Source organism: Anser cygnoides, chromosome 2, assembly GCF_040182565.1.
Source record: "Anser cygnoides isolate HZ-2024a breed goose chromosome 2, Taihu_goose_T2T_genome, whole genome shotgun sequence".
NCBI classification, from domain to species: Eukaryota; Metazoa; Chordata; class Aves; order Anseriformes; family Anatidae; genus Anser; species Anser cygnoides.
In genome coordinates this window covers 11,609,997-11,625,274 of record NC_089874.1, presented here as the reverse complement: position 1 = coordinate 11,625,274, position 15,278 = coordinate 11,609,997, and the positions used below count along the sequence as shown (strand labels likewise).

General features: G+C 39.5%; 1 protein-coding gene across 5 annotated transcripts in view; it reads left to right on the top strand.

The window, feature by feature from the left end:
* LARP4B (La ribonucleoprotein 4B) overlaps positions 1-15,278 on the top strand; it is a 57,570-nt gene that overhangs the window by 17,226 nt on the left and 25,066 nt on the right. For 2 of the 5 annotated variants that reach the window (XM_066991466.1, XM_066991467.1), the window contains exons 2-3: positions 1,165-1,299; positions 15,052-15,199. In XM_066991466.1, the coding sequence (XP_066847567.1) occupies positions 1,219-1,299; positions 15,052-15,199 (229 nt within the window). In that variant the 5' untranslated portion in view covers positions 1,165-1,218. Of the gene's footprint in view, positions 1-1,164; positions 1,300-9,490; positions 13,201-15,051; positions 15,200-15,278 lie in introns of those variants that run through there. The other 3 variants (XM_066991464.1, XM_066991463.1, XM_066991465.1) reach the window with 2 other exon arrangements.

Sequence of the window (15,278 nt, the reverse complement as noted above, 5' to 3'; positions counted from 1 at the left end):
ATGCTTTTTTTTTATGCTGACTTTACACCAATAGCATGAAATGATGTTCGAGTGTTCATCTAAGCTGAATATCAGCTCCTGTCCGGAATGTCAGTTTTTTCCAACAGTATTGGCAAAACAACTTTTCTCCTGAACGACTGTCGTACAGACACTTGAATCAGTTTGTCCCGTACATAGATGAATATTATGATTACACTTGAAAATTTTGGAATGGATTAAATTGTATGAAAGACTTGCTCCTTTCAGAATATAATGGGGAAGGGATTGCACAGAAGGCCATAAAGCCATAGATTGACAGGAATACTCTTTAACTCCAATCGTTAGGTGTCAAGATACCATAAAAGGAGCTTATGCAGCTAAGGAGTGGAATCATACAGTTATCTTCCCTGTGCTGCAAAATTGTAATTTCTGGGTGAATATGTAAACCAAAAAGCATAGTAGAGCTTGTTTGTAGCCCTTATAGAAACTAACAAAAAAGTTACCCTGACTTACTTCCCAGTATTTACTTTTTGAAACATCATTTAAATGAACCTTTTCTTTCCTTATTGACCAGGTGTTGTTTAAAATAACAATATTAAGTAATAGGCTCGAATTTCAAAGCTAAGCCAGTCAGACATTCAATGCTCCTCAGTTTTCCACTTGTCTAATCAAATAAAATAACATTTTAGGATGATGGAGCAGAACAACTTGTTGAGCGTCACTAATAGAGCAGAAGTGTTGTAACATGCTTCTTACAGTTGGCGAAGATTAAGTGACTGTCAGAGTAGCTGTAGAAGACAAAGGTTGGTTTGTGACTAGAATGCTTCTTAATGAGTAAGTCTACCAAGTGGTGTAAAGAAGAGTTTGAAAACCACTCTGAATAATTAAGGTGAGAATGAAATGAAACTTCCCCATGGAATTTCCCTGCCCTGTGCGACGGCAAGTGTTGTGCATGCTATTCATCTGCGCTCCGAGGGCTGTCAGCTACTGGAAGCTGGGCGCGTTTACAGGGTTGCTTTATCCATGCCTGCTGCCCTAACATTTTCCTTGAACCCATAATGACTGCGTCGTGGGGAAGTTCTTTGGGCCTCTGGTCTGAATCAGCATGGCACGTCAGGAATGGCTATGAAATTGCAGCAATTTCAACCACTGCTTAGAGAATCTTTTGTCTCTGTATTTCCACAGCTTCCAAAGGTGACCAGTAAAGTTCTCTCTGAGCAGCCAAAAAGCAGACAGCTCATGACTTCTGATCAGGACACTAAAGTTGTGGCTGAACCGCAGGTGCAGCAAGTACAAGAAGTTAAAGACGGTTCTCATCTAGTAAGTATTATAATTACACATTCCCATCACGTAAGTGTTGCGTGAAGCAGGTTTTTAGTATTTCTTAATCAAAATTACATCTCAGAATGTTTTAAAAGAAGACAGTGGGCTATGATAGCATTGCAACATAAAATCCTAGAACAGAACTATTGAAGGTGGTTACATCTCCATACCTGGTAGGAGCCTTAACTTTTTTTCAACCCTACAGAGAAGGTATATAAACTCAGTTTTCACTCAGTAAGGTACAGAGCTTTGTAGCCTATACAGGAATTGTACTGCCAGTCTTGACTTGGATTCTGGCTCACAGATCAACTAACATATAGCAAACGCACTTGAATCTACAACTGAAAAAAGCATAAACCCTTAAAAAGAGGGAATTGCCTTCTGTAATAGGATTTGCTCAGTCAGTTCTGCCAAATGGCACGTGCTGCTGCTGCTTTGGTGCTGCTGTGCAGCATCCAGTAAGCTGCTTTATGGGATGCTTTTTGGCAGATAATACAGTGGATAGTGCTCTATGAATATATGTTGCAGTAAATGTTACAGATGTTTTCAAGTAGATTGAATACTTGATTTGTGTATAAGCTTTACTCATAATGTTATGTTTTCATCTTTGATAGTTAATTGTATATTGGGAGGAATGTTTCCTCTTGGAACATCTTGAAGGGTTTGGTTTCACTGCATATTCTGTTAGGCACTTAATCTGTGCTATGCATTAGTGGATGCTTGCTGCTTAAACTTCCTTTGCAGCAAGCACTAAGAAACGTTTTCAAATACACTTCAGACTTGTGTTTTGCTTAACTAATGGAGCTGGTGTTCCTGTATGCTGCACCCCTCTATCCTTACCCTCACAAAAAAAAAGTGTTGGCTGTTCTGGGATCTCATCTCTACTGTCTTACCTTTCTCAGATATGAATTTCTTCTATTTGACAGTAGAGGAGTAAGCTTGGGCACAGAAGTGGTCTTAAAATTGAACCTTTTTTGATTATTCAGGTTGTTAATTCCAAGAAATCCTTGAAGTTCTGAAAGTTATTTTGCCACATGCTTCAAGCAATGTGTAAGCTTGAGTAAGAGGCCATTTGCCACAAACTTGCAACTTTCAGAGCACTTCTAACAAGTGCATTAGTATTAGAGGTAGTTCGATTAGTCTTTGCGTTGGTGGTAGTTCTTGTAATTTGGTATTCTTTAAAGTTTTTAAAGCTATATGTAAACTTGGATCTAAATTTCAATTTCTGTTCTTTCATACTTGAAGAAATAATCTTTCTTGCAATTTCAGGAAAACTGCTCAATTTCTTAGCAGAAGACAAATCCATTATTTTAATATTAATATGGATATCCTGGAATCTATCTGTAGTGCTACAATGCATTTCAAATAACTTATTATTTTGAGAGGAAAGCTTTTCCTTTTCTGAATATTTTATTTCCAAAAGATGGGTTCTGTAGGTTTTCAAGGTTTTTTTTAATTGTGCTAGTATTATACTTCTGTATCCACAGTATCACAAGATTATTTTGTTATATCAGAATTCTTGTCGATACATGCTGTCACCTTCTTTTAAAGGAGGTCTCTTTCATAATGGTGTACGTGCATGAGTGTATTTTGACAGTGTTTCAGAACTTCATTTGCAAGTTTTGCAAATTTTCATTTGCAAACTGTAACAATGTTATAACAATGTTACAGTTTGAGTAAAACTTCCGAAGACAGTCTTATCTCTCCAAGAGTGTGGTAGGTAAAAAGGAGAAAAACTTCTGAAGTTGTGACTCTATTACATTTAGCAAGTGCATGCTACAAGTTACCTGAAGTTGCCTGCTGTTCCTTGCTTGTTATTTATTTTGAGATCAGAGGGCAAAGCTTTTTCTTAGCCTGCATGGAGGTATAGTTTTATCATAGGAATGTCCAAGGTTGTTGGAAGGGGCTCACAAGGATCATTGAGTCCAACTCCTGGCTCCACACAGAACCACCCAAAAATCAGATCATTTCTGAGAGCGTTGTCTGAATGCCTCTTGAACTCCAGCAGCTCAGTGCCGTGACCCGGGGAGCCTGTCCCAGTGCCCGACCACCTCTGGGTGCAGAACCTTTCCCTAGCACCCAGCCTGACCCTCCCCTGTCCCAGCTCCATGCCGTTCCCTCGGGTCCTGTCGCTGTCCCCAGAGAGCAGAGCTCAGCGCCTGCCCCTCCGCTCCCCTTGTGAGGGAGCTGCAGGCCGCCATGAGGCCTCCCCTCGGCCTGCTCTGCTCTGGGCTGAACAAACCAAGGGACCTCAGCCGCTCCTCGTACATCTTCCCATCTAGACCCCCAAACTGCACACAGTGCTAGAGGTGAGGCTGCTCCAGCACAGAGCAGAAAGGGGCAGTCCCTTCCCTCGACCAGGTAGCAGTGCTGTGCCTGATGCACGCAGGGTACGGCTGGCCCTTTTGGCTGCCAGGGCACACTGCTGGCTCATACTGATCTCGCCATCGAACAAAACTCCCAGATCCCTTTCCATGGGGCTGATACATGTCTTTGGTGATCCATCCTCCAGTGTGTATTTGATGTGAAGCCATACTGCCGTGGTATCTGGCAAGATTTCTAGGAGTCTTTCTTAATACCTTTAAAAAAATCTGCTGAATTACGTTCCCTAGCTAATTTGGCTATGCTGTTCTACTAGGATCAGGTGATACTTAGTCTGAGTTTCTCTGGCACTTTAGGAGGAAAGCTGCAGAATTTCTATTGGGAATTTTCATGCAGCTCTTTAGATTCTGGAAAAATGCCTCCCCAGAGAGAATATATAATGTATTCGTTATTATATCTTTAAATATTAAATCCTCCTAATTATCGCTACATTCGTTCTGTTTTCTTTGGCAGGACCAAAACTTAACACGTGTTCTGCTGTTACTAACATTGACCAGATAGTCAGTAGTGACTGATTTCAGACTCAAGTTCTGGTGCTGTGACTCATGACGGAACCCTCCAGAAGTCACTTGCCAGGCTTGCTTATGTTAGTGGTACAGAGGTCATTTGCTTACTAACAATTTTCAGAGTCTTAACCTGATGGTGAGGGAGGCAGTCTTTTCTTTTGTCTTAAAATATCACAGTACACTAGGTGTTTCATTTCAAACCACAGTTTCTCTAGTTTTTTTTGTTTTTTTTTTTTGTATCCTGATGATAATTCTGTTTCAGAAAGCCCTTGTCAAACTGGACCCAGGAAAGTCTGTGTTTGAGAAATGTTTCTCTCCCTTTTCACTCACTCCTTTGTGAACTTTTGATCAGTAACCCTTTGCTACTAGAGATCCAAATCCCGTGGTGGAGGTAGCTTGTATGACCTCTCTCTGCCAGACTGGACTTACCTAACCTTTAGTGTTAAAGTCTTACCTAGTGCGTTGACCCTAAACTCTTCTCCTGCCGTGCTGTCATTTGAACGTGGCCTCTAGAGCACTTTCCAAGGACCAAAGGATTTTCTTTCATTGATCAGCTGAATCAGAGACCTAATCTGGACATTGAAATTAAGCTTTAGAAGGGATTTTTGACATAAAGCAGCAACTGCTTCTGCAAATGTTTGTTCCAGCGGAGGAAGTTACGGGGCAGGGGGTGTCTCCTAAACCCCTTGCTGGTTGTGATGTGCACATCACCCATACTGTCTCTAACTCAATAATTGTCAGGTGCTTTCAGGGGTTTCTATTAGTGGAAAGTCAAACTGTTGTGGTTTGCTGGCTTTTGCCAGTGTTCATAATTACTGTAAATACAAGTTCAATCAAATTGTTGTTTCTAAGCCCAATAAAAATAGCTAGCAAGTTTGAAAGCATAAGATGGGACTTGATTGTAACTTCATAAGAAGTTTTTCACAGCAGTTAATATGAAAGGATGTCTTGGGCTTACCAGCTGCTATGTTACGTTCAAAAATTCTTTTGCAACCCATTCAAGAATAAGCCTGATCGAATTTAAAGGGGACTAAGGAAATTAGGTTTAAGACAAGGCCCTGAGCAAAAATTCAGTATAGCATATAATTCTGAGACCATTTGACAATATACAGCATTACAGCATGTGCCAGTTAAGAGTTAAGTAATGGTTTGTATAACATGTAGGTGATATTTAATAATTCAAGAGGTCATGAATAGCTTTAAACAAGAGATGGGAGGATTAGACCTTAAACCGAACATGTGCAGTATCGCATCTTGAAGCACTGATATTGCTCAGTGCTCTTTTTTTCTGTCACACAGTTTTACATTTAGAATATAAGAGAAGTATTTAATAGCTCTGCACATTTAGGTGACTTCGAATGCTATTTTTAAATTGCTTTGATGTGTAACGTGTGCATATTTAAACAGTCCACTTAACCTCGATGTACTGGGGGGAAGTTAAGCAGCCTGATCAGCTGTCTTCCTGCAACCTGCAGCAGTGTCTTCGCGATGTCTGTCATGACGCTGCTCTGCCCTTTTCCTGTCACTGGTGGTGGGCATGACATCAGGTAATTGCCTAGGGTAACTGTTTAAGGGCCGATTACAGTTGCATGACTTCACTGTAGGAAAAGGATAAATGAAGTTAAATGTCAGAAGGTTGTAAGGACTGTTTTAACTTGTGCTATTGTAACTTTACAGATAGCCTTGTAGATGTTAGTTTTAAAATACAGTCTATATATAGATTCAAACCCTTATTCCTTGAGAGCGTTAATAGATACATGTAGAAATGAAAGTAGGTTGGAGGTATACTCCCGTTAATGAGCATGTTGACCTGTGGTGTCCTTTGTAGATGTATGCAGGATATATGACTAAAATATTAATTAAATAAAAATTTCAAGCTGTGAAAGTGCAGCTTCGGAGCAGTTCTGTGACATGGGGAAGGGAAACCTTGAGTATATGAGAAATACACAAGAACCAAAATTGCAAGAAAAAGAAGAAAAAAATGCAAATACAAATGCCTCACTCCACTGAATCAGGCTCTGAAGTGTTAAAGCACAAATTCTGCTAGCTTTGGTAGAGTTTTTCAAGTCAGGTGGAGGTGTTAGCTTAGTCAGAGGACTTCTAAGACTTAGTGAGTCTTGGAAGTTAATGAACAGTATTGAGGAGTGTGACTTTGTGTTTGCTATAGGTGCTTAGATAAAATCCAAAGGAACGTGTACAGAATGCACCTCTGCACATAAGAAGAGTATGGGAAAACCAGAAGAACCTTCTGCTTGCCTGAACTGCTTCTGCCATTTTCTCTCCATTAGCCGATAGTAGAATTGCTTGTTAAGGCACAAGAGAAGTGGACTTTGCCCAGGTCTGTCTTTTAGAGGCTCTCAGTTCCTCACCAGAAAGCGTGTGCTTAGTAATGGCTGTATCACAGAGGGGGAAATCATGCTGCTACTTTACCTGACGAGAGATTTTTCTGAGAAGTTAGAAACTTTGGAAGTACTAGCGAGGCTTTACGCAGACATTAAAAACAGCTGAATTGTTTGCCCATGGCATTTCTTCAAACAACAACAACAACAAAACCTCTTACAAACAGCCGCCTCCCCCTTTCCCTGCACTTCGTTCCAGGGAATGCTAAAGAGGGGAGTGCCTTGGCATAGCTTTAAGTCTGAATCAAGCTGGATACAGCTTGAATAACTTTGTCCCAGGGGAGAATTAAAAAAAAAATGCAGCAGATGGCAGCAATGATGCATCAGACTTCCTATCCTTAAGAGCAGTATAGCTGCAGGTGCTTGGGAGGCTTGGTGTGTTAGATAAGCCGGGGGGCAGGGTAGCCTTTCTCTTGGTACTCTGTGATTTCGAAGTGGACTTGCTGAGCAGGAATGTATTTATTTCCTAGCCAATTCAGTAATCTTTTTAATGGTCAGAGGATTAGTGGTGAGTAGGAGTTTTCCCCTGAAAGTTAGCCAGTATGGTTCTTTTGTAGGTACTAATCTGCGTCTGCCAAAGGCACTTAAATGTATATGGCATTTAAATATATAGTAACCTGTGCTTCACAATCTGAAACATCATTTCCTTTGATTCCTTTGTCCTGCAAGCAGAACGCTTGTCTGGGGAGAAAAAGCTATGCTGGCAGCTTCATTATAGCGTTATGCTTTTTTGTGTTACGTGGAGCATTTGTGTACAGAATATAAGAGAAGTAGGATAAGAAGCTACTTGAAATAAATATTTGAATATCTCTTGAAAGCTTCAGAGAAAAGAACAATAGCATTTCAGCTGTGTCAGGAAAAGAGGTGAATGGTTTCAGATTCTCACCTCTGTTTGGGGAGGACATTATCCCTTAAGCATTACCTGTCAGGTTTATGGGATGATTGACCTCTAGTCTGGTTTATGCTGCTAAATTTGTAAACTCTATTGTTGCTACAGGAGTACTTCATGGTGGCTGCAGTGGAGGCTGTCTGAAGTGAAACATTTGAATTTCAGGAGTGCTTCTGCACTTGCGCAGTACTACCTTGTATTCGCAAGTTGTTGTCAAAAGATTGCAAACAGTTTGAGATAGCAAGACCTTTTTTTTCTTTCTACCTGATTTTAGTTCAGCCTGCTTCTGCTTACTGTGGTTCAGTGCAGCATCATTTTTTCCCCTCACTCTTCAATATGGAACAAAGAAAGTTTGCTTCCTTTTGGTTCTTTAAACAGATGTGAACCTTATTTACTAGCTAGACATGAACGAGTAAAAGAAGGACTAATGCTTAATTTAATTATGATTAAGCATCAGCTACATATACTGCTCTGTTGATAGCAGTAGGTTTTCCTGTTGGAGTAAAGGAAGTAAGGGAGGTTGAAAGGAAGAAGTGATTAGGGGCTTCTCTGGTTTACAAAAAAATCCTGAAGCTTTTGAAGTTTGCAATACTGTAATTTACAAAATTTATTGCAGTTTACAAAACACTGTAAGATTCCAATATGGCAGTGATAGGGACCGTAATGATCACTTAAATAAGGCTGGATCATGTCTGAAGCCTTATTATGTGGGCTACTTGACTGGCCACGAAAGCAGCTGTAAAGTAAGTTACAATGACAATCATGTTTAAAAAAAATAAAATGGAAAACCAAAGCATGGATCTAGATGTGTTAAGCAACAATTACCCTGCAAGTATAGTTTACAGTAAAAATTAAACTAGATCTATTTCCAGTTATCTGAAAGTTAACTGTTTCTATTAGCATTAGTACCCTTTTATGCTGCTGTATGAATACAATGAAGGCAAACTACCAGGCTAAACTGAAAGTCTAGTTCGAATACATCTTGATTAAACTTGCCATAAGGTGCATAACCAATTAAAAATAGCACTCAGTTCGATGTCCAGCTGAAAGAACATTTGAAATAGGTACTTCAAGGGTCTGTCTTGTCCTGCCTTCATCAGTGTTTTTGGTATATTTTAACTGATGGGGTAGAGTGGTGGTAGAGTCTGCAAGCTCTCTGAAGGAGGGGCTCCAAATTTGAAATAACACTGATGGATTTGAGAGGAGATATAAATGGTGTAAAGTTAAGAGCAAATAAGAGCAACTCTGTTTAGAACAGAAAAGTTTGGGTATTTTCAGTTTTATATTGGGCTTTTATTTTTGAAGGAGAATCACTTTTTTTAACATATGAAGGGGCTTAGAGTAGCAGAAGTCCTCCAGTATTTAAAAGCGTTCACAAAGATGGTCTGTGCTCTCAGGAGGATAGAAGGAAGTCGGTTTACATGCAATAAACAAAACTCACTGTTGACAGACTTCTGGGAGAAGCAGCATTTAGTCAAACTACCTTTTAAAATCTTTAGAGTTTTTTTGTAAAAGAATACACAGTTCTGGGGGGGAAATTAAGTATAATTAATCCTGCCACAGTTCCACAAGATGGCTAGATGATTGTGAGGCCTCTTCCAGTGCTGTAATTCACGGGGATTTTTTTCTTCACACAGATAATGATTAAAAAAAAATCCTGGAACAGAACTAGCTTCTGATAACGTACAATGACTGTTCAATGGAATACATGAGGTCTTATCTATCTTTAGCCTGTTTTTCCTAAAGAAGTCATCTCGGTGTAGATTCAGCTCTAGGGGGAGGGAAGAGAAGGAGAAAATGGCACAGAACTTGTTTGATCTAATAGCTTCCACTAATTTAGTCTTCAAATCAGGTTTAAACATGTGAAGCCAGACTGCATTTTTCCTAGTGTAGAAAGTGGGAATCACGTTAAGCTTGAAAGCAGGCAGCTCTTTTGGCACACAGACATTGTGAAAGATGTCATTTAAATATTTTAATGATTTGGATGAAGGAACCTTCAGGAAATTAAACAATGGAAGTTCGTAAGACTTAGTAATACTTGTAAACAGACTGTAATCTCATTAGGAAAATTATTTGGCTTGAATATTGCAGCGCATATGATGAAACACTAAAACATTGCTCAGCAACTGGGATTTGGACTTTGAGTGGCACTGACATATGAACCCCCTGCATGGTTTTAAAGTGCTATTTTTGGCAGCTGGGTGTTGGCTTGTCTCCTCAGTAGCTGTAGAAAGCTAGCTTAGCGTATAGAGGAAGGTGATTTGCAATGAGAAGGCTCCTTTGACACTAATTGAACATGGGCTGCTGCTTCAGTAAGGAGTTGAGTAACAGCACAAATGAGGAGAAAACTGGCTTGTTACAAAAATCTGTGGAAGAGGAGGCACCAGGCTCGAGGATAAGTAAAACTTTATCTTCAATTTTAGGAACTGTAGACAGCAAGGATCTGCGTACAGTGGGAAGGACAGTTAACGGGGCGGCTGGGATAGCCGGCACTGAATGCATTTGTACCGATGATTGCGCGGCGTCAAATTCTAAATCTGGGCTCTGGGATAGAAAAGCAAAGTATCAGTCATACAAAAGCATGGAGAACAGTCACTGTGAGAGCTCTAGGAGATCATATGACAGACCTTTAAGCTTCTTTAGTTCCTTTAGTCACCTCTTGAAGGTCTCTGGTGGGTACAGAAGTCTGCAGAAAAGTGAAGAAAAGAAAGATGGGGTTATTAAAAAACGAGCGCCTAAAAAATCTAATAATAGTGGTCAGCACATGAACGATGTAGAAAATAATAGTAATAATGAAAATGTAGCTGCAGAAGAGCATTGTTCAATATATCATATTTCTACTTCATGTGTACCGGCCGTCACAGACAAAGCCCTACAGGATGAAATTTCCTTAAATAGAAATTTTCTGGATGATTATGCAGTTACATGCGACCATTCAAGACGGCACGAAACGGTAGTAAATGTTGAAGACGATAGGAGTGACAGCTCACAAAAAATTTCAAGTTCACATAAGCAGATGTCTCCAACCTTTTCCTATCTTGATGTAGACAACAGACAACATTTAAAAGATAGGGAGTTTTACAGCCTTTGTGTTGTAGATGCTGAAGATCTGCGAGGGGATGAAGATGTGCCAGCTACTGTGCATGAAGAGATTGCAGCAGACGTAGATAACTCAGCTGTTACTGACGAAGGAATGTGCAGCATGGCACAGCCTCTAGACACTGGGAAGGAATTTCCAGTGCAGCAATCGGCACAAGTGGAAGCTAAGTTTAATTCACAGAAAGAATTGATTGTGTGTAAAAAAGAGGACAGGTCAAACATGCAGAAAAAGGAAACAAAGGAATATTGTAACATGGACACCCAATCTTCTTACAATAACTTACTGGCTGACAGCTGTCATATGGATATGTTAAACACTGACAGTATAGTAACAGTTGGCTTAAGAGCAAAAGCATACGATGAAGTTGTTGCTGAGAAGCAACAAGAGGAGGAATATGACATAGATAACGGTGTCAGTTGGGATGAATCACTTAATAGAACTTGTGATTCCGTAAAAACTGTGGATCCTGCTGAAGAGGACCAAAACAGCCCTAATTCAGAAAACATGAAATGTGTTAGTGATTGTACTTCCAGTGTATTGTTAAACACTGGAGCATGCAATTCAGGGAAAATTGAGGAAAATAATGATTCTGAGATTGTAAGTATGCCTTTCTCAATTGTTGCAAAGGACGTAAATACTAAGCAAGTGGTAGAGAATATGAAGGGTAACTTTGAATTATCATTACAGTTGCATGAAACAGGCAATGATTCTTTTTTGGTGAATCAACATGTAGAAAACTTTGCTGAAAAATGCTGCCTAAAGGCAGCAAGTGAAGAAAACTCGTCTGTGGAAAAGGGAACATTTCAAAGAAGGTGTTACAATAGCCAGAAGCTTGCTCCTGACTCATGTGAATATCACAGCACCTTGGAAGAATTTTTGAAAGATAAAGAGAAATGCACAGGTACAGTTCTGCATAGCTGTGAAACTTTGAATGTGACTGATATGCGTGAAAGCTTGGAAGAAAATTCTGATTTTCAAACTCAAAGTAAGGATTGCACTGAAAACAAGACATCAACTGAAAGCGCATGCCAAAGGATCGTGCAGGAAGATATCTGTATGAGTAGCATAGAGCTAAAAGACGACATGCTTGAGGAAGCTCGTGGATTGAGCAGAACTCAATCATGGGTAAGTGGTGCTTTGGCATCTTGTGAACTTCGTAACACAAGCACAGACGAAATATTCCTAAAGGACAACAGCACAGAATTTCAGATTTCACAACAGTCACTAGGGAATAAAGGTAAAGTACGCAACTATTCAAATTCAGATAGCAAAAGCAGTGTCACTTCTGTGTCTGTGGAACATGAGGATATGAATAAAGTGGACTCGAACTGTAGACAAGACAAACAACAGGCTGCATGTTCCTTCCATGCAGTGGAAGATCAGTGGAATGCAGGGACTGACTTGGATGCAGTAGCTGGGGATAGAATAGAATCTGTGAAACAGACAAAATTTGAAGTTCATCCAAATGAAACGATTAATAACAAGACAGAAAATGTAAAACAGAATTCTGATGCTAATGTTATTGATCGTGACAGCAACAGCTTAAATTTCTATAAAGACTTGACTCGTGATCAAAATACTTGCTCTGGGTTTGCTGTACCTGCAGTTCTGGACAGTTGTATGTACAAGAGTATAAAATTAATAAACGACTCTAAAACTTCTGAGGATACTAATATTTTTCATACTAGAACTGCTGAAGATACTAACCTTTTTCATAAAGACCTTGATTGTTTACCTTCATTGTGTCAAAATTCATATTCTCATGTGCATCATAAACCAGTGGAAGAGAGTCAGTTATGTAACCGTGCCAGCCCAGAGCCAGAATTCAGGAATACCCAAGGTTCTTCTGGGCCCGTTACTGAAGTACAGTCAGAAACTCATGAAAAAAGTGCGTGTGATGTAAATGAACGTAATCTTCAGAATGAAGAAAAACAGTGTGTCAGTATCCACTCAAAGGAGGAAAACCTCACTGTTGCTAGTCTGTCGGCTGGCACAGTAGAAGCTTTTACCACTGGGAATTCAAAGCAGTTAGAAGTCAAGTCTACTGAACCGAAAAATACCAGTTACGTATTAAACACTCAAACGAATGACTTGACCACAAGTTCTGAACAGTCAGAGCACAAGGTTTTCTCAAACGGAGAGCTTGGAGCTTTTGTTGACCCAGAGCAGGTAGACAAATATGCTGCTACTCCTTCATATGAAATACACAGCGCCTCTTCTGGTGCCAAAGGATTTCAGGGAGGCAGTGAGAGGTGTGTGTTAGATCTGGTGGAAGATGTATTGAGTAACCAAGAGTGTTCCTATAAACTGGACAGACAAAATCCCCAAGTTGAAATATGGTCACACTTCTTAAGTCTGCAGGGTGGCAGTGCTGATTTGACACACCAGCTGTTTTCTGACTGTGTCGCTGCAGATAATGGTCAATATCTGATGGGCTTTTTATGGAATAATAAAATTTCTGACAGAACTGTAAAGAATGCCAGACGACACAAAGGTAGCAAAAACTTCCAGAACAAAACTGAAGATTTAACAGGTGCATCATATGCGGTGGGAAGATACCCTTATCAACTGGTAGCATCAGAAAATGTTGGTATTTGGGGATGGCAAGATGAAGATGAATTTGTAAGTATTCTGCAGAAGTGATTTGATGTTAAAGCTTGAGGCTGAAGCTTTAATTGAAATAAGTCAAACCTTGGTTTCTTTAAATAGTTAACAGTTTCATTATGAGTTTCTTTTGTCCTGAAACTGATCAATCTCTTTCCTTTGCAAAATGTAATGTTAAACAGAATATACAGAATAATACAAAATGTTACTAAATATTGATATTTCCTTTTTGGTTGTTTACCTTGTCTGAAAGCTTAAACCTTGGGTAAAGTGTCTTGATTGTGAATTCTCAATCTCTAGATGAACTTGAGACGAACACTTCAGTGTGTGGAAGGCTGTTAATAGTGCTCTTTACCTTCGTATAGGAAGAAATGTTTGTGGATTTCGTGAAATCTTAAAGTTGTTGCTTGATAGCAGTTAGGAAACCTTTTGCTCACTTCTGGAGATCTTCTTCTGAAGTGCTGTAGAAACGAATGGCTGCAGGAGGAGCATGGGGAATGAGCTAGACTGCATCTTGGCTAGCTGGGGTAAGAAAGCAACAAACATGACCTGTGGCAGCTGCTGCTCTTCTTCCTCTGCCTCTGAGCAGAGCCGGCGCTTAGCATTGTTCTCCGCACTGACCGCGTTACGGCAGCTGCTCTGACCTTGCCCAGCAATTGCAGTGCCAGCAGTGGATCACGCTAGCAGCTAAGTTTATCTGTTAGGGGAGCTTTTTGCATTAAAAAATGGAAACTGGTGGAACTTGTTGTCATCTTTGAATCCTTACTATTAAAGTAGTCATGTCCAACATCTTTTCTACTTATTAACAGCCCTTTCTCTGTTATTTAATACATGTGTTTGAGTTTCCTTATGTTTTCCTACCTTCTGGGTTTGCTTTCCATGCACAATAATAACTTAGCTGGGTGCAAATGTTCAGAATTATCAAAGCTCTACGGAGATTTGAAGTGCCGATGTTGAACTACATGATGTGCCTAGCATTCACAAAACAAATTTTAATAAGTCTAAGTAGTATGTGATATCAGGAGTACTACTCTTTCGCAATATGTTAATCATATTAACACATACCAAAGATATGGACATGGAATAAAATAATGCATTTTGCTTGAGCGGTAGCAAAATAAGAGAAAACTATTACAAAAAAATATTGTAGATGTTGGCACTGCAGAGAGCAGTCTCTGAAGTGCAAATATAACTCTTCATATAACAGTTGTATATCTGTATATATTACCATTAAACGTAATGATTTCCAGTCCAGGTTAAAAGAGGTAGTTAAACCATTGTGATCTGGAACTGGTAATTTGTTCCTTTTTGTCTTGCCTAGGGAAAAAAACTACCCTAATTTTTTGCTAATGCTGTTTCTTCTCTGGAAGTAAAGGTAGTTGCCACACATCTCATGCACAGTTTTCTGTAATGCTTCCTTAAAACTATTTGTTATGTACTAATGAGAGTCCAAAGGAAAACCAAGCATAGTTTTATATTTTATTTTGTTCTTTCACAGAAGCGGATGAAATAAAATTGTTGTTATTGTTAACGTGTGTTAGAGACTTGCCTGAAGTTTAGGGCAAGTTCAGGTTGCGTCAGTCTGTCAAAAGCAGAGAGTGAAATGTCTGTTGTAGTTTGTGCCGCTTGGCTAGTATTTTCTGGTGTTTCTTAATCAGGAAAATGAATTTCGTGCTACACAGTTCAGGTATTTTTGTACCTAAAATCACAATTGGATGTCAACTCAGTCAATATGTTCAGGTGTGAAAACACCTGGCACTACCATATTAAGATGTATGTTGGGTACTATGCTTTGAAATATGTACATGCACATAGATGTGTGCTGTGTATCCACAAAGCGCATAATCAAAATAAAAATTTCTTTTGTAGGAATCAGCCAAGGTTTCTGAGTTAAATCCTAATGCAAAGGTGTGGGGAAATCATATGTTACATTTGGAAGCAAGTGGTGCCACTGATGGTAGTGTGAGCAAAACGTGGGAAGAAATACCTGACCAGCCTCCAGATTCCTGTAAAGAAGGTATGAATAACATAGTCTTTAGGCTGTTGCTCAAGTGAAGGTTAAAAATCAGTGCAGAACTCTTTCAACTTTTATTTTG